The sequence below is a fragment of the Schistocerca piceifrons genome, chromosome X (genome assembly GCF_021461385.2).
Source record: "Schistocerca piceifrons isolate TAMUIC-IGC-003096 chromosome X, iqSchPice1.1, whole genome shotgun sequence".
Taxonomy (NCBI): Eukaryota; Metazoa; Arthropoda; class Insecta; order Orthoptera; family Acrididae; genus Schistocerca; species Schistocerca piceifrons.
The window spans coordinates 500,668,250-500,694,628 of NC_060149.1; the positions used below are offsets into that span (position 1 = coordinate 500,668,250).

The 26,379-nt window shown below is 42.1% G+C and overlaps 1 protein-coding gene across 1 annotated transcript in view; it reads right to left on the reverse strand.

Moving 5' to 3' along the window:
- The window catches only part of LOC124721155 (titin-like), a 180,515-nt gene that overhangs the window by 80,340 nt on the left and 73,796 nt on the right, over positions 1–26,379 (reverse strand). Inside the window, exon 2 of the mRNA XM_047245975.1 lies at positions 19,353–19,522. Within this exon, the coding sequence (XP_047101931.1) occupies positions 19,353–19,522 (170 nt within the window). The remainder of the gene's footprint in view (positions 1–19,352; positions 19,523–26,379) is intronic.

Sequence of the window (26,379 nt, forward strand, 5' to 3'; positions counted from 1 at the left end):
GTGTTGCTTAAAGTAGTTTTTGGTAACTGTTTTGGAATTCAAGGTAAAAAATGTGTATTAATAAATAATAAGAGGCCTATTTTAAGTTAAATGATAGTTATTGGTTTAGGTAGTAAGCTATTTGCCGCTCTTATTCTTTTGTTAAGAAGTGTTTGGAATACGTCGCAACCTATATTGCTACATAATTATAAAAAATAATTATAAATAATTATAAAAATTATTATAAAAAATCTGTTAGAGTAATATATTCGCTGATTTCTGAAGGCATTTTTTATCCAGTGTAATATGATAGCCCCTGCCACCGCCCCTGGTCTCCACCGTTCGATAGCTAAGTTAGCATCACCAGTGGAAAATGACACGTTTTGCAACGCAAGATTAAGTTAATATTGTAGCATGGAACTGCTATAATGTTTCAGCGGCTTTGAAAAGTAGTTAGAAATGGCAATCCTCGTTTCTTACCTATACTAATGTGTATTACTAGTGTTCACTATACCATTTCATGAAAGTGTGATGTAGTTTGCACTGTGTGACAGCATAAGTTAGTCCTCTCAAGTGCACTTTAAAATGTAGGTTAGGTCGGTAATATCCTGTTTGTTTTGACAAAGAATATAGAGTATTTTTTTTATTTCTTTAAATTGTAATACGAAGACTGAAGTTGGCTCATCAGCAAGGGCTGCTTAACCTATATTGTATGATAGTAGTGTCAGTAAGTGAACTGCATGTATTTGGAGAAGTAATACAGAAAATTTCGTTGTGGATGTGTTTAACTTGAGAGTCCATTGTGCCTTCCAAAGTGTGGTACAATTATCGAAATATTCTCATCAATAAGTGTCAATCTGTTATGTATCTCAGTAGTACTAATATGAGAGCCATATGTATTTGTCTCAAATGTTATAGAGCTATTAAATGACAACAATAGTCTCAACCGTGTTTTGTATTCTAAATGTAAACATATACAGGATGATTCACGAAGATATGCAAATATTAAAATAAGTTATTCTACAAGTAAAACTAAAGAAAAAAGTTCATATAAACATAAGTCCGCAAATGTATAGTTGAGTTACGGCTAATAAAACGTTTTGCCTGAAATTTAGCAACATCACTAATATGAAGCCATCGCAAAACTGTACGAGGTTAAAGTAATGCACGATTCCCATTTACTTTGTTGTTATTGGTCTGGTGAATCTAATGAAACAAGAGCCAGACTAAACATTTGAGGACCTATGTTTATACGAACTTTTTTCTTTAGTTTTACTTGTAGAATAACATATTAAAATGTTGTCATATCTTCGTGAATCACCGTGTATAGATAAAAAAATTAAATTTTGGTGGATAGATCGTATTTTCAAAACAGCACACTTTCCTCTCTGTGTAGAACTTGTCCATCACTTTCTTTCATCGTGTTGTAAGTTCACATTTAGCATTCGGAGCATTATGAAGACACATTTGCAGTTTAAGTGATACAACACATTAAAGACCTCGTCAAAATGCACACTGTTTTGAGATTGTAATAGAAGATAAACTTTACAGAAAGAGATGAAATTAACTGATGAGTCAGAATATTATATGTTATGTAATTTTTATAAATAACACTGGTGTAGAAATACTGAAGGTTACCCCTATTACGTCAGCTTTGGTGCTGTGTGCGTAGATGTGAGATGAAATTTAATGATGAGACAGCACAGTATTTAGCTTGAACATTTTTTTAGTCAGATCTAAAACAGAGAGACGTGATATTTACTGATGAGACAAGACAGTATTTGAAGTAAACACTTTTAATGAATAATACAGAGGTTGAACGTTACACCATCTCTCTCTCTCTCTCTCTCTCTCTCTCTCTCTCTCTCTCTCTGTGTGTGTGTGTGTGTGTGTGTGTGTGTGTGTGTGTGTGTGTGGTGGGTGGTGGGTGTTACGCATTTTTGATAAATAATACTCTACCCAAAATTTAATTGCGGAAATTTTTAATTTTGGAGGGCTCCATTACGCATTACACCAAGTTCGGTGCTGACATCGGACTAAGCTTGTTGACAAATACCACTTAACCTTTTAAGTTCGATCAGCAGAAGTGTGGTGTGTATTTTGATGAATAATATACCTTTGAACATGGCGCAAAATTTAGATTGTTCTGATATTTTTGCATATGTCACAGAATTCAGATCGTTTGATACTTTGGAACAAGGGCATAAATTTACGGAGTTTAGGTGCAGGTTATATATTTTGATAAATAATTCTTGTTGAGGTATTTTTTGACATAGCTAACTAATGACTGCCTGTTTTGTTAGCATTTTTAAATATCCTGCCTACATGATGTCACTGAAAATGGACCTGGCTTGTGACGTCATGAGGTTGCCGTCACAGATAACGGGGGTGGCTTGTGACGTAATGCATCCAAGCTAAGTGACCACACATGAAGTTACCCGGGTTCAATGGTTGTCAAAGCGTTCTGCAAGCCCCATAGCCATTCCACTCATAGGCTTTCCAGACGTAAGAAATATACGAGGACGTGCTGAAAAGTAAAACCTTCGAATTTTTTATGTGAAAACTCTTCAAGATTTTTAAACAATACATTATACATCCGTATCCTTCATTTCTACGTATTTATTTCCCAACATAGTCACCCTGGCGACGAACACATTACTCCCAACGAGAGACCAGTATGTTGACACCGTCACTATAGAATGTTGGATTTTTTTGATGGAGCCAAAACCTTACTTATGCTGGCAGCGCTTCATCACCGTCAAAGTGAAGTCCTCGAAGGTGTTCTTTAAGGTTCCGAAACAGATGAAAATTGGAAGGGGCCAAGTGGAGACTGTATGGAGGATGGTCGATGACAGTGAACCCAAGGCGTCGGATTGTTGCGGGATTCGCAGCGATCGTGTGTGATCTGGCATAACCAGGCTGAACAAGAGGGTGATCCATGTGTGAATGGTTGGAAACTCTATTGTAACACGCTATTTCTCTCGTACTGTCAGTTACGTTTTTGTTCCAAGACGGCCGCCGCGTGAGATCACAAGTATTTTCTACGTCCATTAAATAACTTATTTAAGAAGAAATAGTGTCAAATTTAAATTTTCTTCTTTCATATACTTTCTGTAGCGTCCGTTCTTGTCACACAACTGAATATTAGAGTCCCAGCAGAGCTTGTTCTTGAAAAAACTTCGTATCATCTGAAGTCCCGATAATCGCGACGTAACCCGAAATTTTGCGTGACATGAACGCAAAAAATTGTATTCAAGTTTTCTTGATAGTAAAAAATTCGTTTAAAAAAGACAGCTACTAGTTTCATCAGTGTATACTGCCGCAATAAAAGTGCAATTAAACGTTTCTAAATTGTATTTAACTAACACATTTCGTACTGTCTACAAGTTAGATAGACGCGATCTATTCCTAAACTTTTCGAGTTACAAACGTTTAAAAACCTGACCAAACACGCTTGATATCGTAAATTATCTAAAAGCAAAGTAATCACTAGTTCATTCTTCTGTCATTGTATCTCTAAATCAGTACAAAAACAAGAACAACCGTACATAAGACCTCTGTGTCGTTGTTCGTTTACACACACACAATTTCGCGTCCTTGACAAATTTAAAACGTTGTTTACACTTAACAAATTCTTTCAAAACTGTCCAACTGTCCATGAGTGAGAAATGCGGAAGCTGTTATAGGGTAGTGAGTAGAGGGACTTGTTGCCAATCTTGTGGGAAATATTTTCACTGGGGGGGGGGGGGGGGGGGGGGAATACAGCGGGGAGAATGTTGGGAGAACAGAAGAGGCTCTCTCCCGGAACTGCAGAGTATGCAGAAGGAACATTTTGATTGGGGAAAAGGAAAGGAAAATCTGTGCCCTTCAGGCACAGTTTGAGGAAGCAAGGAAGGAACTGATAAGGATCAAGGGAGATAGGGGGGAGGAGGGTCGTTGGGAAGTGGCAACTGGTAGGAGGACAGGAAGAAAGAGAACGCGATCTGACAGTTTTATCACCAACACCAAAAACAAATATCTATACCACTGTCAGAGTTAAGTGGAGAAAAGCCTCAGGTAGAATGAGTAGCAGGAAATGTGCAGCACACTTCAACCGACGCCAAAAAGCCTAGGAATGTAAAAAGTGTTAGGAAGAAGAAAGTGCTGCTGCTAGGTAGTAGCCAGGAGCGAGGTGTAGGCTTTCAATTACAGGAAAGTTTAGGGGCAGCGTAACAGGCCACCAGTACCTTCACGCTAAATGAAGGACTAAGTCATGTGATAGAGGATTTAGGGTCTTTATGTAAGGACTTTACAAAAGAGAACCATGTAGTGATAGTGGGTGGGGTGGGGAAACTGTTTGGACAGGGATGGGGCATATGACATTGGTGGTGACCTGGACAAGATAGCTTCCTTGACTCATGACATCAATGTACACTTTGTTGAGCTGTTCCGGCGTCATGACCGACCACACCATGATGGAGCTGTGAGGCGAATCAATGTGGGATTAGGAATGGCTCTGAGGACAGCCAACTTTGCTCACGTTTCTCTGGTGCCCATCGCGATTATCAACAGATGGTTTCACTAGGCATGGCCTACACCTAAACAGGACTGGGAAGGGAAGATTGGTACAACTGATTCATGAAAGTATAGGGGGTGGATCTCGAGCCACACATGGTCAATTACCTGTTGTCATGGGTAGGAAAAGTAGGTCTTTTTGGGATAAATCCAGACACCAGGTTCCCCTGCCTAACGAGTATCTCCACAAGTTTAAAAAATACTCAAACAATCACTCAGAAGACAGATTTTAACACTTCAAATATAACATATACCACATGTCACAAAGAAAAACAAACCACTGGAAAGAGTAACATGGGGCATTTCACAGACTTAACAATCCCCAATCAAAACATGCAATCAATAAAAAAGAAAATACAACTATTAGAAATTGAGCCCCAATCTTTGAACTGTACAGTAATCTGGTTACTGAGCACTGATGTAGAGACACATAAATCCAACATGTAGTATAATCAGTGCGTGAAAGGGCAAACTCTTACTGCAGAACTGCTTCAAGGGGTGGAGGATCATGCATTTATATTAGAAAAGGAACACAGTTCAAATCAAGACATGACCTCAGTACAGCAAGTGAAGACAAACACTTTGAAATACCAGCTACTGAATTAACAGGGCTTGGTATCACCAAGACATTAATCATTTTGTGTGTGTATAGATCTCCCAGTAGTAGTGTGGACACTTTTTTCAATAAATTAACAGAAGTTCTAGATAAAGTCTCAAGTACAAAGGTCAACATAATTCTGTGTGGGGACATCAATACTAATATCATAAATGAATCCAGCAGCACCCTTATAAATATCCTTCAAAGTTTTGGCATGTCCCTTTTGGTCAATAGTGCAACAAGGGTTACTACAATGACTGCATCAGTAACTGACCATGTAGCCACAAATGTGGACAGGGAAAAATGTAATGTAGCTGTAAAATATCTTGTACTATCAGACCATCTCTGTCAAATAACAACAATAAAATCAGGCATTGAATCCTTCCATACACTATAAGCCTACAAACGACATCTATCAGCAATCAAAATAAAATATTTTTCAAAAGAACTATCAAAACAAAGCTGGGATGAAGAGTTTAATGAAACTAATGTGAATATAAAATTCTCTAAATTCTACACATTATTTAAACTGAACTTTGAAAAGGCATTTCCAAAAGTATGTACGTCTGTATCAACATCTCACAAAAACAGATGGATAAGAGCAGGTATTAAGAAGTCCTCCCAAACACTTAAATACCTCAGTTCCATGCAAAAGAGTTGCAATGAACCAGAATTCTTAAATTTCTATCATAGATACAAAAAGATCTATAGGAAGGTGCTAATTGCTGCAAAAATTCATTTGATGACAAAATAATATATAATGCAAAGAATAAAAATAAAGCAGTTTGTGATGTTAGAAAGAAAGAAACAGGGAGAGGAATACAAACGCAGAACAACATACTGCTAAGGGAGGGGTGTAAGGTAATAAATGATCCACAACACTTAGCAAACTATGTAAATGAGCATTTTTCAAGTATCACTGAGGAGTTACAGCAAAAATTCCCCAAAACAAATATAACACCTGTAAATAATGTTGCACTAAATACAATGATGGTACTTACAACCACAGAGAATGAAGTCAATAAAACTGTTAAAAACCTAAAAAAATAAAACGTCAGAAGACTTAGATGAAGTACCAATGTGTGTACTGAAACAATGAATAGAGATTATACAAGGCCCCTTAACAAATATAATAAATGAATCATTCACATCAGAGATATTTCCAGAGTAGTTAAAACATGCAAGAGTTGTACCTTCGCTTAAGAAAGGTAATGCAGAAAGTATAGAAAATTACTGGCCCATTTCCCTGCCGTCACCACTCTCAAAAATAATAGAAGCAATTATGAAAGACAGATTAATGAACTACCTGAATAAAAATAATCTTTTTAGTGAATCACAGTTTGGTTTCCGAAGTGCCAAAAAACCAGAGTCAGCAATAGCAGAATTCACAACAGTTGTACTTGAGGCTTTTGATAAATACGAGTGTGTCACAGGCATATTTTTAGATCTTTTTAAGGCCGTCGACCACAAGATTATATTAAATAAATTAGAAGCATTAGGAATAAGAGGGGTAGCTAATGACTGGTTTCGATCATATCTAGCAAGACAGGGTTCAAATAGTAGAGATAACACATACTTAAAATAGATCTAAACATTTAGTAAAACACTTATAGAACCAAAATACATAAATATAGGGGTTCTGCAACGTAGCATATTAGGAATAACACTATTCCCGATATACATCTATGACTTTTCCAGTAGTGTTACTCTTGTTGAAAAAATTCTCTTCACTGATGACAGCATTATTATAGTCACTGAGAAAACAAGAGAACTCCTTGCAAAGAAAGCAAATGAAACTCTCAAGGAAGTTTATGACTGGTCAATAAGCAATAAAGTGACTTTGAATGTAAAGAAAACTTACACCATGAATTTCAGTTTGAAGAGGAAAAAGACAGTATTAAATTAAACGTTGATGGTACCTGTATAGACTGTGTAACAAATGCAAGATTTCTAGGAATGAATATTGATTCTCAGTTGAAGTGGTGTGAACACACAAAGGTACTTGCAAACAGAATGTCATCGGCACGTTATGCCCTTAGAATCCTATCATCAGTGTGTAACATGCAGTGTCTTTTAGTTACAGACTATTAATATGTACACTCAATTCTTAGCTACTGCATACTGTTTTGGGGACAAATGCACAAAATATGAACACAATTTTCAAACTCCAGAAAAGAGCCGTAACAATAATAACCAGAAATAGTAGTCGAGCTCATTGTAAAGATCTGTTCAAAAAACTGGGGATTTTAACTGCTCCGTGTGAATACATTTACTATCTAGTTGTACACATCAAAAATAACATTGGTAATTACTGCACAAACAGCTCTGTCCGTAACCATGGAACAAGAGCTAGACTCAACTTACATTTACCAAGAAAAAATAAACACAAAACTTACTTACCCCCAAGCTATGCATGGAACAATACTAACACCTCTTCCTCAGCTCAACATCTCACTCATTATAGAGATATGTTGACTCAGTTTCTCAAGATAGCAAAGGGAAAGTTGCGGTACAGAAAATGGCCCAGAGATCACCAGTGTTTGTGTGTAGTGAGTGAAGTGTTATGAACCAATGTGTGTATAGTGTATGCAGTGACTGATAGTGAGATATGAGTGAACAGCGTGGCATTACATTATTTAATAAGTTATTTGTAAAAGAAGTATTGTATACCAGGAGTAAAGCTAATGATTGTCTCTAAGTAGAAGTCTGTAGATTGGTTGGTTGGTTTTGGGGAAGGAGACCAGACAGCGTGGTCATCGGTCTCATCGGATTAGGGAAGGATGGGGAAGGAAGTCGGCCGTGCCCTTTCAGAGGAACCATCCCGGCATTTGCCTGGAGTGATTTAGGGAAATCACGGAAAACCTAAATCAGGATGGCCGGACGCGGGATTGAACCGTCGTCCTCCCGAATAGAAGTCTGTAGATGTATGTGCATACGAATTAGCTTATTTTAAATTGGTCTAAACTTGTAAATACTTTGACATGTCCTATATCCTTGTAAAAGGAGATCTATGGATGAATAGAGCTGCTGCTGCTGCTGCTGCTACTGCTACTGCTACTACTACTACTACTAGTACTACACACTGCCATGTTACACGTTGCAGATCGGAGCCCTCTAGCGGCAGAGGGTTGCAACTTTGCAGCTTGCGTCAGCAAAACGGGAAAGTCGACCCAGTAATATGCACGACATGTAATACGGGAACCGATGTTGAGAACAGAATAAAAAGTTCGGAGGCATTACTTTTCAGTACGCCCCGCATACCTATAAGTGATGCTTGTGCAGGAAAACATGTTTTATTGCTGCTTCCATGAGGACCAGATTATTATACACTCCTGGAAATTGAAATAAGAACACCGTGAATTCATTGTCCCAGGAAGGGGAAACTTTATTGACACATGCCTGGGGTCAGATACATCACATGATCACACTGACAGAACCACAGGCACATAGACACAGGCAACAGAGCATGCACAATGTCGGCACTAGTACAGTGTATATCCACCTTTCGCAGCAATGCAGGCTGCTATTCTCCCATGGAGACGATCGTAGAGATGCTGGATGTAGTCCTGTGGAACGGCTTGCCATGCCATTTCCACCTGGCGCCTCAGTTGGACCAGCGTTCGTGCTGGACGTGCAGACCGCGTGAGACGACGCTTCATCCAGTCCCAAACATGCTCAATGGGGGACAGATCCGGAGATCTTGCTGGCCAAGGTAGTTGACTTACACCTTCTAGAGCACGTTGGGTGGCACGGGATACATGCGGACGTGCATTGTCCTGTTGGAACAGCAAGTTCCCTTGCCGGTCTAAGAATGGTAGAACGATGGGTTCGATGACGGTTTGGATGTACCGTGCACTATTCAGTGTCCCCTCGACGATCACCAGTGGTGTACGGCCAGTGTAGGAGATCGCTCCCCACACCATGATGCCGGGTGTTGGCCCTGTGTGCCTCGGTCGTATGCAGTCCTGATTGTGGCGCTCACCTGCACGGCGTCAAACACGCATACGACCATCATTGGCACCAAGGCAGAAGCGACTCTCATCGCTGAAGACGACACGTCTCCATTCGTCCCTCCATTCACGCCTGTCGCGACACCACTGGAGGCGGGCTGCACGATGTTGGGGCGTGAGCGGAAGACGGCCTAACGGTGTGCGGGACCGTAGCCCAGCTTCATGGAGACGGTTGCGAATGGTCCTCGCCGATACCCCAGGAGCAACAGTGTCCCTAATTTGCTGGGAAGTGGCGGTGCGGTCCCCTACGGCACTGCGTAGGATCCTACGGTCTTGGCGTGCATCCGTGCGTCGCTGCGGTCCGGTCCCAGGTCGACGGGCACGTGCACCTTCCGCTGACCACTGGCGACAACATCGATGTATTGTGGAGACCTCACGTCCCACGTGTTGAGCAATTCGGCGGTACGTCCACCCAGCCTCCCGCATGCCCACTATACGCCCTCGCTCAAAGTCCGTCAACTGCACATACGGTTCACGTCCACGCTGTCGCGGCATGCTACCAGTGTTAAAGACTGCGATGGAGCTCCGTATGCCACGGCAAACTGGCTGACACTGACGGCGGCGGTGCACAAATGCTGCGCAGCTAGCGCCATTCGACGGCCAACACCGCGGTTCCTGGTGTGTCCGCTGTGCCGTGCGTGTGATCATTGCTTGTACAGCCCTCTCGCAGTGTCCGGAGCAAGTATGGTGGGTCTGACACACCGGTGTCAATGTGTTCTTTTTTCCATTTCCAGGAGTGTATTTCCGGAACCCACACTGGAAGCGAGTAGGGAGCCGTTTGAATTTTACGATCCAGAGAAGGCGGTGATCGATCGTCCTTTCCTAGGTCTTTCGCAAGTCCAGTTGGGGCAACATTTTGATAACCACTAGGTGTGTACGTTCATTCGCAGGTTTTAAACGTAAAATTAAAATTGCTTCTCATTGGGAGTATGAAAAGCTTCCTGATTCCCAAACGAAGTTAAAAAGGGTGAGGAGTGTTTCCTTGCTTCTTTTGTGAGGTGACGTAACACGCTTTGTTGGACCCAACGGTTACCAAGAGTCATGTCATAAGCCGTAGACAACGAAGAACCCAGCTCTCACATGGAACGGGTAAGTGTAAAATTCACCTTTGGTGGAATTGAAATCCTAGCTGGCCTTATCAGCGACCACTCCGCAGGGTTGGAAAGCTAGACCCTGACTGGCAGCAGTGGTAACTCCTGCTAAATACCCCGCCACTGTCTGGGCAATGTCTTGTCCGTTGGTCTGAAGACTTCAGTTCTGGATTACAATATACATTGGGCACCTTCAACCTCTCCCAGAAATCCTCCTGACTGTCTCCCATAGGACTAAATTTTGACAGACGCTTAATGGTGGTCTGGAACTGCTGGCACGATCTCTTCTTGCTCTCTCTAATAATTCGGTGACATTTCGCCCTCGCCACCCGAAAGGCTGTGAGGTCCTACGCAGTTGGCCAGCACTTGAGCTGATGCTGTGCCGCCCGCTGGTCCTGATTGTATCAGAATTTGTCGTATCATCAAGAGACTGGATGCTTTGGTGTCTTGGTACACCATTTTGGTAATTTGATGGGCCCATCCCTGGACGCGATCACGGTGTTCAAACAAAGTAAGTTGACTCCAAAACGTCCGGTTTGCCTTACTTACCAGCCATAGTGGTGGCTTTCTTTTGGCCACCACTTGGTCTGCAGGTAGAAAGATCGGGAAATTATCACTTGAGCGCAAGTTATCGATGAATTTCCATTGAGCGGTATGTGTGAAGCCTGACAGCATACTGAAATCTTTAGCAAATGAACTACCCTGTTCCAGTGCTAAAGTTGAAACATATTGGCTATCCACGCCAACTTGTTTCAAAATTGCAGTAGCACGCTGCTCGCCGGTCCTCGGTTTTCTGCCAAAGTAGAACATTTCTGGAAGGCTGCACTGCCTATCTTGCATGCACATTTTCTCCGTGTTTCTGCAGTTGGAATGCCTCAAAGAGCTCAATTATTTTGTCCTGTGAGAGCCAACCAGAGAGCCAGTGAGAATTTTAGTTATAGTGTGTACATGGTCTGCCGGAAGAGCTCTGTTTTAAGTTTTGGTATTGTATGGAAGGTGGACTGCAGATTCTCCACGCTGATACATTTATCTGCATGATATCGCTACATGCCCTTGGGTTAATCGCGTTTTTCACTCGAGCTTAACTGATGCTTTATTTTATGTAATATTTTAAGCTCCATATAAGATGAGGTTCATTATACGAAGCATTCACTAGATATGCAGAATTTCATGTCAAGACTAGTCGATCATTTTCCTTCAGAAACACATCTATGAAACCTTTGTTGCGTTAGCGGATAGTTTAACAGTTTGTCATTAAAATCTTTCGAGTCAGATAACATTATCACAGGGTCTTGCCTGAAAATATGCCATGAACTAGTTTAGAGTTAGTTCAAATTTCTACTGGGCACCTAATTAAAGTTAAAAGACAACGGTTTGTGTGTGTGTGTGTGTGTGTGTGTGTGTGTGTGTGTGTGTGTGTGTGAGAGAGAGAGAGAGAGAGAGAGAGAGAGAGAGAGAGAGAACTGAAAGTTATAGTTCCTCCACGTCTGTCCTGAAACCATGTCCCACTGTAGGAGGAGAGCCATACTAGCGGTGAGGTATTTCTATATTTGCCATTGTCGTTTCTCCTTAGTGGGAAGTTTGAAGCGGGGGGGGGGGGGGGGGGAGTGTTAGTTGAGGGACTCGCCGGTTCCGTAAGGTATATAGGTATATATCGACATCCATCGATCGGCAGTACGACCTCCATCTGATGCATCAGACAGGACCAAGGTCACATGGTCCGATGGTTTCAGACCTGATCGTTTTGGCTTTTTGTTTTTCATCCTCAGATTTGATTTTGGGGAAGGTGGTAACGCTGTTATGAAAGAAAAAGATTGGTTCTTTTCCTGTCAGTTACATATCGCACTACCTTCGCGATATAATTTCAACCGAAGATTTCACACACATGCTACGAGAAGTGTATTCCCTTTTCAACTCTCCAAATTGGGTATCAGCGTCCTTACGACCAAAACTTCACTGTAGATAGTAAAGCATGCGATGACAACTGCAGAGAGGTACCTAATGACACAGAAATGTATGTCAGTACTTCTCAAAATGAAAATTGACTCCTTTTTTAACAGATTTGTGATTCAAGTTCAAGCATTCATTATTATACATGGTCCATTCACATTTACGTGACCATCGGCCATGTTCGACGTCAAAGTACAATAACCACTCACAGACGGCAGGTGTCAGTATTAGCAGTGGAGGTTACACAAAGCGTGTCAGGTGGACGCGGAAAACCGTGCAGTCGTTGTTACAATGCGGAAACGGAGGAATTTATCTGAAGCTCAAATGGGGATGACCATTGGTATACGGGCCAAGGGTGGAAGTATTTCGAAAACGGCTAAGTTTGTAAACTGTTTGCCTTCTGCCATGGTTAAAGTATACTGTGCTTGGCACAATGGCGGTATCCGAAACCGCCGCTGAGGCAACGGTGGTGCAGCATGGGCCATAGATCACAGGGGTGAAAGACAGAGATGTGTGCAGGTGGTAGACCAGACGAACAAAGGCACTACCAACTGTGTCTCCTCAATGACCATTCAGCGGACGTTACTGCTTGCTGGCCGCCGCAGTGGGCACCTGGTCCATGCACCCATGCTGACTGCTGCTCATTGGCGACGAAGGCTGGAATTTGAACGCAAATACCACAGCTGGACGTCCACTAAGTGGCGAAATGTGGCCTTTTCAGATGAATCACCTTTTATGCTCTATCTGTTAGATGGCCGTTCGATCGTCGGAAGGGTCCAAGCCAGAGAAGGGAGCGTTATGGTCCGGGGAATGTTTTCGTGACATCCTTGGGTGATCTCGTCATTCTCGAGAGCAGCATCTATCAACACAAGTATGCATCTATCCTCGGGGACCATGTCCACGTCCATGTCCACATCCACACGCAGTTTGTTTTTCCTTAGCATGATGGCATCTACCATCAGGACAGTGCTATGTGCCACACAGGTCGCAGTGTATAGGTATGGCTCAGAGAGCACCAGGATGTGTCTACCACACTTCCTTGTCCACCGAACTCCACGGATTAAAACCCAATTGAAAAAAAGTATTTCGAAAACGGCTAAGTTTGTAAACTGTTTGCCTTCTGCCATGGTTAAAGTATACTGTGCTTGGCACAATGGCGGTATCCGAAACCGCCGCTGAGGCATGGGCCATATTTAAATATCACAGTTAGTCTGATATACCAGGTATGTACAAAGTCATCTGAGACTGACTAAGGAAATCTGAGAACATGGTAAATGTTACCTGCTAAACACCTATTACAACACTACTGTCAAAATTAGCTACAGCACGCACTATACAGTAAATTATCTCATAATTCCATATGACAGTGTGGAGACATTGATATTGCTACATTAGGGAATGATTAGGAACTGTACATTGACCAACAAAATACCAGTAAGGAAAATTCTTAACATCACTGGGATTTGAATAGGATACTTGTATTTCAAGTACCTGAGCAAGATGACTAGATGGTTGGGGATATTTCAGGGAATTGGTTTAAGAATTTTTATTTCAAAAATTTCAGCTAAATCTTTCAGATTCTCTCCCAGCATAACTTTATCAATGCCTACGTGCCAACACAGCCTATCATTCACGGCAGAGGCAGTTGAATGCAGTTGCTGAATTCAACATCACGCCACTTTTCTAGACTCTTTGGTGAAAAGACTGGCGTATCCACACCTCCGTTTCAACCAACAAACAACGTGGGAGGCGAGTCACGTACGTGGCCGCTGGATGCTCTTGGAGGGCAGGGCACATCTGCTTCGCTCTCTGGGTTTCCAGATTTGAGGATGAGCAGAAGTTCTCTTATACTACAAACTTCAGCCAGGGCAGATGGCTTAATAGAGCTTAATTCATCAGGATCATTAGATGTATATGGATCAAAACATTGTCGCACTAGTGTTTACACCAGCTGTGATTACTCTTTTTACACTGGAATGTACTCACATAAGTTACAGTGCAGTTCTGTCTTAAAGATAATTCTGAGCGCTGCTGAAGCCATCCTTTCATTCTTCTTCTAGAAAAGGAGGGTAACGTAGGCTAAAGCCTGATGGCAGTCCAGATTTTGTTACCTCATTTTTACATCCATAATTTTGAGGCCCTAGATCTATTCACTAGGACCAGCCACACGAGTGTGAACCACTACCTCAACAGTTTTCTGTTACATTGATTTCTTCGACCAAACTCCTAGACTGACTGTCGAACTCTACCTCCGCCCCCAGAGCAACCTGAGAATAAATCCCAAGTTTCCTTTAGTTAACTCTGTTAGTCTGCTACCTACACTCTTGAATAGTGTTTCCTACAGACTGATGAAAAGCTTAAACTAAAATTGAATTACGTGTAGAAAGTTCTTTATTAGATGTATTCAACCATTTTATTACACCGAGCGAGGTGGTGTAGCGGTTAGCACATCGGACTTGCATTCGGGAGGACGACGGTTCAATCCCGCGTCCGGCCATCCTGATTTAGGTTTTCCATGATTTCCCTAAATCGCTTGAGACAATTTCTGGGATGATTTCTTTGTAATGGCACAGCCGACAGCCTTCCCCATCCTTCCCTAATCCCCTCCCCCAAATCAGCCAACCAGCCGTTTTCTTACACAAAGGTTGTGTTATTTAAATGGATCTTATGTTGAAAACAGACAATTTATTTTTGACAAGTGGATTACTAGAGCTGAATTGATATCCATGGATAAAAAATTTTCTTACTAGTGTTTACACTAGCTGCGATTATTATTTTACACCGGAATGTACCCAAGCGAGATACAATACAGTTCTTTCTTAAGATAGTTCTTTGAATTTCAACCCCCACCTTCACGTGAAGTCTCAGCTCCATGAACACACTGAGAATATGTGAAGCGTTATAAGGCACTACTTCATGATGAACACACTAAACAGATTCAGGAGGATGTATAGTGCTGTAGTTAATTGGAGATGAAAAAGCCTGCACAGGATAGAGTAGGAGTAGCGTGGGGATCTGCATCAAACCAGTCTCTGGATTGAAGACCACAACAACAACTTTATTTTCGAAAGTGTAGCTGGTGTGAATTAGGATAAATTTTTGTGCTTATCCCTTAGCAATTGTGTAACCCGCGAATTAATTATAAGGACTGTTAAGTATTTGTATTATTTGTTTCTGTACTGCTGTCCTTGGGAGATAAGGCCTAGTTCTGAAACTTTCCAGTAGCACAGTTTCTTATACTCCCAAGGCAGTGAGGTTACCCATTGTCTATTCTGCCGATTTCGAGAAGAGAGTGCCCTTGGGCACTACCTGACTGTTTTGAGTCCACTTCTGTCTACTTCTTACTCTCTACTAAGCTACTATTCTTTCTTTCTTTATTTCTGCCGTTGGGAGTGAGTTTTTCTTTTATACATGGGCAGTATATATTTTTATCTCCCTACTAATTTTATCGTTTAGAATCTGTGCAGGGAGTAACGTTTACTTGTTTTGTTTCTCTAATTTGGGCAATTGTAAGTTGTCAAGTATAAAATGATTGGTCCATTTTAAATACCTTCCTAGAAGTTACATGTGATAGCACATGAAGCACAGAAGTGTGTTTAGCTTCTGCGTATAACAAGAACTGTGTTAGTGGAAATTATGTATAAATTTTGTATATGGTAATACAAGTATCAGTGAATTCGAGTTTGTGTTTATCAGTAGCTTTGAAGTTAGCGGTTATTTGCAGTGTGAACATCCACCAGATTAAGATCTAATTGCAACACTTGCTATTCATAAACACAGTAAAGATTAGTCCATTTTTGTAATGTTTGATTTAACAGGAAATTTTTGTGACAGTTATTTGACAGATGTTGACAATATAACCAGATGCTATTTTCTCTTAATAGCACCACAGAAAATCAATTGTAACAGAGGCTTCCTCTGTAGGTCCCCTATCTGGCCAACGCATCTGCCAAAAGTGCCTCTGGCGCTCTTTTGTGGACACTGTAAGCCACCGCTACTTACGGAACAGGGAGGATGTACAGGGTGACCAGTCAGTTGGGAATATTTTAGGGAATTGGTTTAAAAAATGTTTGTTTAAACCTCTCCTGTGGAGTCCTTAAAACACTCTCAGTATAATTTCACCAATGCTTACGTGCCATCCCAACCTTCCTTTAAGGAAAGAGGTAGTTCAGTCCAGTATAAGATGCTGATTTCAACATCACGCCACTTTTCGGCATCTCTGCTGAACAGACTGACATACCCACGACACTATTTTAACCAATGGGAACGTGAGAGAAGAGTCACATGTGTGGTCGCTGGAAGATGTTGAGGGAAAGGCGCTGTTGCTTCTTCCATCTTTGAGGCCGAGCAGAAGCTTTCTTGTACTCCAGACTTCAGCCAGAGTGGCTGTGTTCACAGGACCAGCCACTATCCATATGAACGTGAACCACCACCTTTCCCATTTCATATTCTCTACATTTCTTTGACCGAACTCCTAGACCAGCAGTCAACATGAACCTCTGCCCCCAATTCGAGTCCTTTCTGTATTCTGTCACTGAGAAAATATCCTAATTTAATTAACTCTTTTATTTCATTGCCTCCCTTCGATGCTCACTCCTCCCACTCAGAATCCTGTACATACTATTACAGCACTCTATTTTAATGATAATTAATGGACAAATGATTTTGAATCACACAGAAATAATTATCTAATGGCTACCATCAAGAATTTTTTAAACGACAGGAAGGATGCAACTACTTACTTTCAAGAGGCGAATTCCAAATACTTGTCAAAAGACACGCTTAAAAGTGGGAAACAACTACATTCGGCTTTCGGAACTTATATCTTTCTTCCTCAGAAAAGAAAGAAATATTGAGTAAGAAAGGTGGGAATGGAGGGGAAAGTCACTCAAACGCAAAGTTGAGGAAGACCAACTTGTGGTCGTCCGGAGTGGCCAAGCGGTTCTAGGCGCTTCAGTCTGGAACCATGCGACCGCTACGGTCGCAGGTTCGAAACCTGCCTCGGGCATAGATGTGTGATGTCCTTAGGTTAGTTAGGTTTAAGTAGTTCTAAGTTCTAGGAGACTGATGACCTCAGCTGTTAAGTCCCATAGAGCTCAGAGCCATTTGAACCATTTTTGAACCAACTTGTGGCAAGGTCAAGGGGAAACGCAGATGAAGAGGAAGGCATCAGGGAGAGTACGAGATCAAAGATAGCACATTAGTTAGCACTGTTTCAACTTCAGTCTAGAAGGACCATTGATCTTGTCCACAATAGCGTCTGGCTAGCCTCCTCCTGGCACCCTTCGATGAATACAGCTCCCATTTCCAAAAAACTCAGAATCATCCTGCCACTGTCTTCCAGTATCACCCAGGACTGTAGCATCTCAGCGTACTATGTCACCAAGGCTACGATTTTCTCAGGTCAAAGCCGAAACGAGATAATCCTTATCTGATATGCTTCCCACACCACCCGCTGTTGTCTTCTATCGCTCTCCTACTGCCAAACCATTGGTAATTCCCACAACACCAAGGGCACAGTAACAAGACAAACTACACATGTTGATTAAAAGTAGCCATCACACCGAAGACTGTTTTGAATACCACAGTGCTTTAATAGGCACAGTACTGTTGGAGATAGTGCGCTGTTGCCTTCCTCTACATGTTGTTTATCAGCGTTTTTAGGAGTTACCACCAGTAACTTGGTTGATAGTGTGAGCTGTCACACAAGAATTGTCCCTATGTGGGACATCCAGTCCTTAGTTACTAACATGCGTTACAGTGTGACTCAAGGGATTTGAGTGCCCGCTACAAAACACAGGCCATTTGGAACCCAGTCCCTGAAATCCTAAGCTGGAAACTTGCTCTCCATCGTATCCACGTCTCGCACCTGCCACACTTCCGGATTTAACGTCTCGTAAAAACATCCCCTTTTCTCCCCACCTTGGAAGAATTTCACTCTTTATTCAATTATTTAAACCTTTAATTTCAAAAGTTTTTATCTTCCTCAACCTGTCCTCTACCACCGTTTCTCTCTCTCTCGTTTTTTTCCTTGTACTCCTTTTCTGCATTTCTCCTAGTTCTTAGTTGCACTGATAATCCATTTTCTTCCTTTTTAATCCACCTTTATTTCTCACCCTCTGATGGTATCACTGGACTGAATCTAGCGCAATGTTTACCAATGTAGTGTCTTTGAATTCTATCTCTAACGCCTTCCCCTCCATCCGTGCCATCAATCTTGCTAGAAACAAGTAGGTCACTCTCCAGCTGGGATCTGCGTGACGTGCCTGTCCTTTCCAACCATCCAAAAAAATATCCATTTTCCTTCCATAGGAAGCAACGAACTAGTTCCAAAAGTTGAGTATATTTTCTCTACTTTTAAGCATATCTGTCGGAATATTTGGAATTTTGTGTCCTAATGGTAAGTTGTAGTCAGCTTTTTTATCTGTTGCTATTTTACAGTCCTATTTAAATTTATCTTTTCATTGCATCATCCAAATTCTACACAGATGTGAATGCAAATGATGGCACCTGGAACAATGACTGTAAGAGGGGTTTCGAATCCACCATGGAAAAAGAAACTACTCTGATTTTACAAGTCTGTATCATTGTAAACGTTAAACAAAAAAAAAATAAATAAAAGTTGGCAAAAGATTACCTGTGGAATAACCTAACATGTGTCTCTCTTTGAATATGTGCTATAGTTTTTGATGCCAAAATTGCCAACTCTTATTTGTTAGCCAAAATATTTCACTGAGATCGCATTTCTCTATTAATGACATGTGCAAACTTGTACGGACGTACTTGGAGAAAGTAGTGTCAAAAATGGAAAGTAGTAAACTTTGGTCTAGATTCTTGAGACAACTGTATGTAAGTTATACTCACAAGGATAATTTCTGGTGATGTGCCCAATTTTTTGAAATGTAACATTTTATTATATATTGGGAGAATTTCAGTTATTCGTGAAGATCACGATGAATTTGTCCATTAAAGACGATGAATTTGTGCACAAAAGACGATGAATTTGTCCATAAAAGACGATCAGATGCAGTGACGTAGCAGTTCAGTGTGTATACGACACAGATAACTGAATGACTGTGCTACAAGCTGCGAGTCTTTCAAATAGCACTTTGTGGCTTGATATGCCTGTGTGTGCACCTTCAGGAGGATTTGAAACACAATAAGTCTTACCTTGCCAAAGCTGCCTTTGCCCAAAACTTTGAGGAACTGGAAGTCCTCAGCCGCGTATTTCCGAAAGCGTGGTATGGACGTCGCAGGTGGCTTAGGTCCGTCCTCCAGCGACAGTGCGGGGTTGTTGGCCAGAGGGGAACTGCCGTCGCGCTCACTGGCCACCGATGGCACTGCGGATGGAAACACAGATCTGTAGATTGCATTACAATGTATCACATGCCAAGCAAACAACTGTATCAGTAATGTATTAATGCCTGGTTCATTGAAATGTCACAAATATTAACAGATGAATCATATTTCAAAATGGCACATAAGTTCTTAGGCTAGTTGACAGCATGTTGTTGACCAGAGGTACCCAACACTTCTTCACACTATGTGGCAGTGTAGCTGAAAATGTGTTCAGCCAGCGAAACGAAGCCACGAGAAAACGAAGCCACATTAAGAATATAACGATATGGAAGTAAATTGTTTAGCTAAAATCACACCACATGACAATTTTCTCATGTAATGAACCACACAACGCTATGAATTTGTAGACTGTCATTAGATAGGACTGTATACTATAAACAGATGCTCAAAAATACATAAAATTCGAAATGAAAATTCGCCTTGCGTCACAAATGCATTTTATTTAGTTCGTACCAAACTTAGTGGAAAGTGAAGCAGTTTTAGAAAGGAAGGAATATTAGAATGTACCGTTCTGGCGACGACGAGGTCATTAGAGGCGGAACACAGGCTCTGACTGGGAGAAGAAATCTGTCGTGCCCTTTCAAAGGAGCCAATGCTTTTGGTGAATCACGGAAAAACCAAAAACTGGATGACTGGACTAGGATTTAAACCGTCATCCACCTGAGTAGGAATCAAGTTTCTTAAAGCAAGGTTCAAGTTCGATATGAAGGTCATCACAAACTGTGCATTAGCTCAGATGGGCAGGATTGGGGAACGAAATCAGCTGTGGCCGTTTTTCAGTAATCATCCTGGCCATCAACTTAGGAAACATAGGGAAACTGCAGGCAACCTAAATGAAGAGCGACACCTGGTTGGTACGTATTTCGAAACTTACTGCTTTATTTTGGTGCAGCATGAGAATATTAAGAGCCTTAGTTATATGTATTCTGTTGGTTAACATATTTGGGTATGAAACTTCCTGGAAGATTAAAACTGTGCGCCCGACCGAGACTCGAACTCGGGACCTTTGCCTTTCGCGGGCAAGTGCTCTGCCATCTGAGCTACCGAAGCACGACTCTCGCCCGGTACTCACAGCTTTACTTCTGCCAGTATCTCGTCTCCTACCTTCCAAACTTTACAGAAGCTCTCCTGCGAACCATGCAGAACTAGCACTCCTGAAAGAAAGGATATTGCGGAGACATGGCTTAGCCACAGCATGGGGGATGTTCCCAGAATGAGATTTTCACTCTGCAGCGGAGTGTGCGCTGATATGAAACTTCCTGGCAGATTAAAACTGTGCGCCCGACTGAGACTCGAACTCGGGAGCTTTGAGTACCGGGCGTGAGTCGTGCTTCGGTAGCTCAGATGGCAGAGCACTTGCCCGCGAATGGCAAAGGTCCCCAGTTCGAGTCTCGGTCGGGCACACAGTATTAATCTGCCAGGAAGTTTCATATCAGAGCACAATCCGCTGCAGAGTGAAAATCTCATTCTGGAAACATCGCCCAGGCTGTGGCTAAGCCATGTCTCCGCAATATCCTTTCTTTCAGGAGTGCTAGTTCTGAATGGTTCGCAGGAGAGCTTCTGTAAAGTTTCGAAGGTAGGAGACGAGATACTGGCAGAAGTAAAGCTGTGAGTACCGGGCGTGAGTCGTGCTTCGGTAGCTCAGATGGCAGAGCACTTGCCCGCGAAAGGCAAAGGTCCCGAGTTCGAGGCTGGGTCGGGCACACAGTTTTAATCTGCCAGGAAGTTTCATATCAGCGCACACTCCGCTGCAGAGTGAAAATCTCATTCTGGAAATATTTGGGTATGCAAAAAGAAAATCTACGTTAAGCTAAAATTAACATTTCCTTCAATTACGTGTCACAAGTTTTCAGTGACTCTCGGTACACCTTGCCTGTTTTAAAATTGGCAAGCAACGAAGCTACAGTGAGTTCTCTAAGCACCATACCCCCAAACAGAAAAAAAAATTTTTTGGATGGAGGCAGTTCCATTTACATATCACCCGGCGTCACATATCCTTATGATTTATGAACACAAGGACAGTTGCCTGGGCACTACGAATGTAGCTATAACGCAACATGACAGTTGTTTATTCTAATTACTCATAAAGACTAATAACGACTGGTTACTAACCAGAGGGTCCAGCTCTTCTGAATTATTTTTGCAGCAAATGAAATCAGTGCTACCTGAAATTTACAAAATTCTTTTTAGCGACAGCATTACTAGTTCCGCTTAGTGCGAATCCGTCTTATCATAATGGAGCAGAAGTTTAGTTGACATCACAGTACCACGAAAGTCTTGACTATGAAAGCTTACTACACTGAAGCGCTAAAGAAACTGGTATAGGCATGCGTATTCAACTACAGAGAGATGTAAACAGGCAGAATACGGCGCTGCGGTCGGAAATCCCTATATAAGACAGCAAGTGTTTGGCGCAGTTAATAGATCGGTTACTGCTCCTAAAATGGCAGGTAATCAAGATTTAAGTGAATTTGACGTGGTGTTACATTCGGCGCACGAGCAGTGGGACACAGCACCTCCGAGGTAGCGATGAAGTGGGGTTTTTACCGTACGACCATTTCACGAGTGTACCGTGAATATCAGGAATCAGGTAAAACATCAAATCTCCGAAACCGCTGCGGCCGGAAAAAGATCCTGCAAGAACGGGACCAACAAGCAGAAGAGAATCGTTCAACGTGACAGAAGTGTAACCCTTCCTCAAATTGCTGCAGACTTCAATGCTGGGCCATCAACAAGTGTCAGCGTGCGAACCATTCAACGTAACATCATCGATATGGGCTTTCGGAGCCGTAGGCCCACTATTGAACCCTTGATCACTGCACCACACAAAGCTTCACGCCTCGTCTGGATCCGTCAACACCGACATTGGACTGTTGATGACTGGAAGTATGTTCCGTTAGATACGACTCTGACAGGTGATATGTACAGAAGCATCCTGTCTGGTCACCTGCATCCATTCATATCCAATGTGCATTCCGAAAGACTTGGGGAATTCCAGCAGGACAATGCGACACCCAACACGCCCAGAATTGCTACAGAGTGGATCCAGGAACACTCTGCTGGGTCTAAACACTTCCGTTGGCCACCAAACTCCCCCAAAATGAACATTATTGAGCATATCTGGGATGTCTTGCAGCGTGCTATTCGGAAGAGATATCCACGATCTCGTACTCTTACGGATTTATGGAAAGCCTTGCAGGATTCATGGTGTCAATTGCCTCCAGAACTACTTCAGACATTAGTCGAGGTCATGCCACGTCGTGTTGCGGCACTTCTGCGTGCTCGCGGTGGTCCTACACGATATTAGGCAGGTGTACAAGTTTCTTTGGCTCTTCAGTGTAGCTTCCATGAAGTACTTTAAAACGAACCAGCATCACGTCGCGTATTTAGACGCTAAAATACGTGGTCCGTGGAACTTGGGTTGGACGTCGCAGGCACTAATTATCATTGTTATATAAAAACATTTTATAAAATTTATTTTTATCATTTAAATTCCTGGGATTCTGTAGCTAGTTATATGTGGATGTGGTGGTGAGCTATATTTGTGGCGGGGGTGGGGGGGAGAGGGGGAAGAGACAGTACGACTCCTCTTCAACCCCCTCCCCCACAATCGAAAGAATTAGGCATCCGTGCTTCACCTTCGGTATGGTGATAATTATTTTCAAAGTTTTCTGCTTGCAAATTTACCTTTCTCTCCTGTTTAGTATGAGGACTATCTTCTTTATATTCAGTTCTCTATTCGGCAAATTGTCTTAGAACTTGATTGTATTCGGTCAGATCATGACGAGTTGGAAATGAAACACGAGGACTGCCGAAAGGGAATATTTGAAAAGGACTTATAAGTGCATGGGATGGCCCTGATGGAACCCAATTTCTCGTTGTCTCAGTTTCGTGAAGAGGAGGGTGTTTAGAAATTCGCCAACTACCATTGTTTATTTGCTAAGAGTCACGCATTAGTACCTCTCTTCACGGACGTGAGGGCTTCTACGATGAGTTTCTGGTTCACTCCACACAGGTGCGGCATCAGCTTCTCACACTTTCTATGGCAGTTGACGTCACAGTCTGGAAATAAGCACAAACCTCAGCGAACAGATACACAATACATATGTGACAGTTACGTCTTCTTCATCAAGCACTCTTTTAGTGGAGATGCAACACTTTTGCGTTACGCACGTTTCCCGCTATGCACAGAGGTATCACAGCCATTAAGTAACGAAAGTAAACGCAACTTAATTCCCTGTGGAAGATATCACGTTTTAAACAACGAATTTCATGCGGAATGTGTCTCTTATGCTTACCGTAATTTCGTAATGTCTTTTTTCTACGCCATTATAAAATTCTAGTTTCGGTAGAAACATACATCCGTAGGAGCCGACGTCGCAAACACGCTAGTGAGCTGATGTTCGAGCCGGAAGTAGCCAATTAGAATCTTAATGAGGAAAGAAGTAATCAGGACCAATATGTCGACAAGAATGGTAGCACACAGTTCCCGAAAACCACACTGTGTGACCATGTTCTGAATTAAATCTCAAACATATGTCCAGTATCTCATTGACTGAACGTGAATGTATGAATTACTCAGTTGGTAGATGACGATGTTAAGCTCAACGAACAACTTGGTCCTATTAGAGAGGACAAGCTGTATGCTCTGAGCACTATGGGACTTGACATTTGAGGTCATCAGTCCCCTAGAACTTAGAACTACTTAAACCTAACTAACCTAACGACATCACACAGCCGGCCGGGAGTGGCCGTGCGGTTCTTGGCGCAACAGTCTGGGACCACGTGACCGCTACGGTCGCAGGTTCGAATCCTGCCTCGGGCTTGGATGTGTGTGATGTCCTTAGGTTAGTTAGGTTTAAGTAGTTCTAAGTTCTAGGGGACTGATGACCACAGCAGTTAAGTCCCATAGTGATCAGAGCCATTTGAACCATTTTTTGACATCACACACAAGCATGCCCGAGGCAGGATTCGAACCTGCGCCCATAGCAGTCGCGCGGTTCCGGACTGAAGCGCCTAGAACCGCTCGTCCACAGCGTTGGAGTTACACACTGTGCGAAAATTAGTAAAAAGAACTTCCCATTCCAGTACCAAGAATGGCTCAATCCTGGTGGGACATTGTGTCAAACTGAGCTAGCACTACAGATACAGGTATGTAATGACATGCTGCTTCAACTCTATGATAGTGTACTTCAATCGTAGTGGCTAGTGACTGGTGCATGTCAGATCCTCAGCAACCAATGACCAGATGTTTTGAGTGGATTAAAGATTTGAAGATGTTGGTCACCAAGTCAACAGCAGAGTACTGTCAGTACGTAGGTAGGCCAGACAGCACGGGTAACGTATGGTCTTGCGTTGTCTTGTTGAAAGGTAACATCACAGACACCTTGAAAATAGGTTACAGCCTTACCATGTCAGAAGTTTATGGCTGTTATCTGAACTACCGGCAATGCGAGCCAAAGGTAACCATGTTGTATATCCAGTTGTGCCATCCATACCTTCAAATCAGATGCTTGGCCCCGTATTGCAACAACGAGGCCCCACTCATGGATATGTCTATTGTGATGCTGGACGCAGAGCCAGTAATCGCCTGATACACTGTTGTGCCAATCTGTTGCTCTGTGTTGTCCCTGGACAGCTTCTGTCAGTGCGTCTCTCTCTGCTGCCTTGTGAAGGGAAGCTACAACATTGGTGACTGCTGTGATGTTTGTGGTGTTTCAGATGTGTGGGTACCTATCTTCCGGCAACCAAGCCCATTTTCTTAACGAGGTACGTATTGTGTCTATACGATCCTGCGCAGCCGAAAGCATGGGGTCGCTATCCAGCATGGGGTTGCGTGTGGCGACAATCGTGGGATCCCGATCAACAAGAGCAACACCATAAAGGGGCGACAAACTGCAGTCTCGCTAAGCCACGATCTTGCCGCTGTCGAATGCTGACAGGTGTTGGTACAGATTTCCATTTATTACACAAAGCCTAATACGATCTTCTCACAAAAAACAACATAATTCAAAAGCTTTTTTTTTTAGAAACCTGCTGTGTAATGTTTCCTTATTTACAGAATGCAGATGGCGTTACTTCTACCTAGTTTGTTTCACTGCACTGCAATATTAATATCATCCATATCCAAGTACGTAGTACATACATGCCAATTGGACGTTTGTTGCATGGCGTCTTCATAGTGTTGCAATTGTTGTGGCCATCAGAGTGATTAATAAACGTGATGGTGGAGAGAACATAACACTATAAGACTTAGCAATAGATCAGTTTTTATCGCATTCAAGTCACCAAAATCTGGTGGACCAGCCATCAACGTATGTTCACTATCATCTTAACTTTTCTTTTTGTGAAAAGTACTACATATGCTAATGAAATTACTATCTCTCATAATGATGTCCTCCAAACCTTGTTTAAATTTTAAACTCAGTTGTAGCTCCTGCATCCCCAAAGATATCCACTGCAAATTTATAACTAATTCCAAAGATAGTTTTTATGTAGCATCTAACATTTAAGGCTAGCTTTCTATGACAGTTTTGTTGCCAGGTAGACGTTCAATTTCTTAATATCTTATCGAAATAAATGTGTCGAATACAACAGAAACTTGAATTTTTGATGTAGCTTGCTGATTAAAACAGGATGCTAGTTACGCGTACAGGGTGTCTCATGAGGAATGGTTAATATTCAGTGATAAGACAGGAACGATCATTCCCAAAAAAAAAAAAAAAAAAAAAAAAAAAAAAGTATAGTAAACATGGGCTATAACGTGCACGTGTTAAGAGTTACGAGCACTACTACGTCTTCGATACTGTGAAGCACATCTCTTCTACTGCAAACTCTT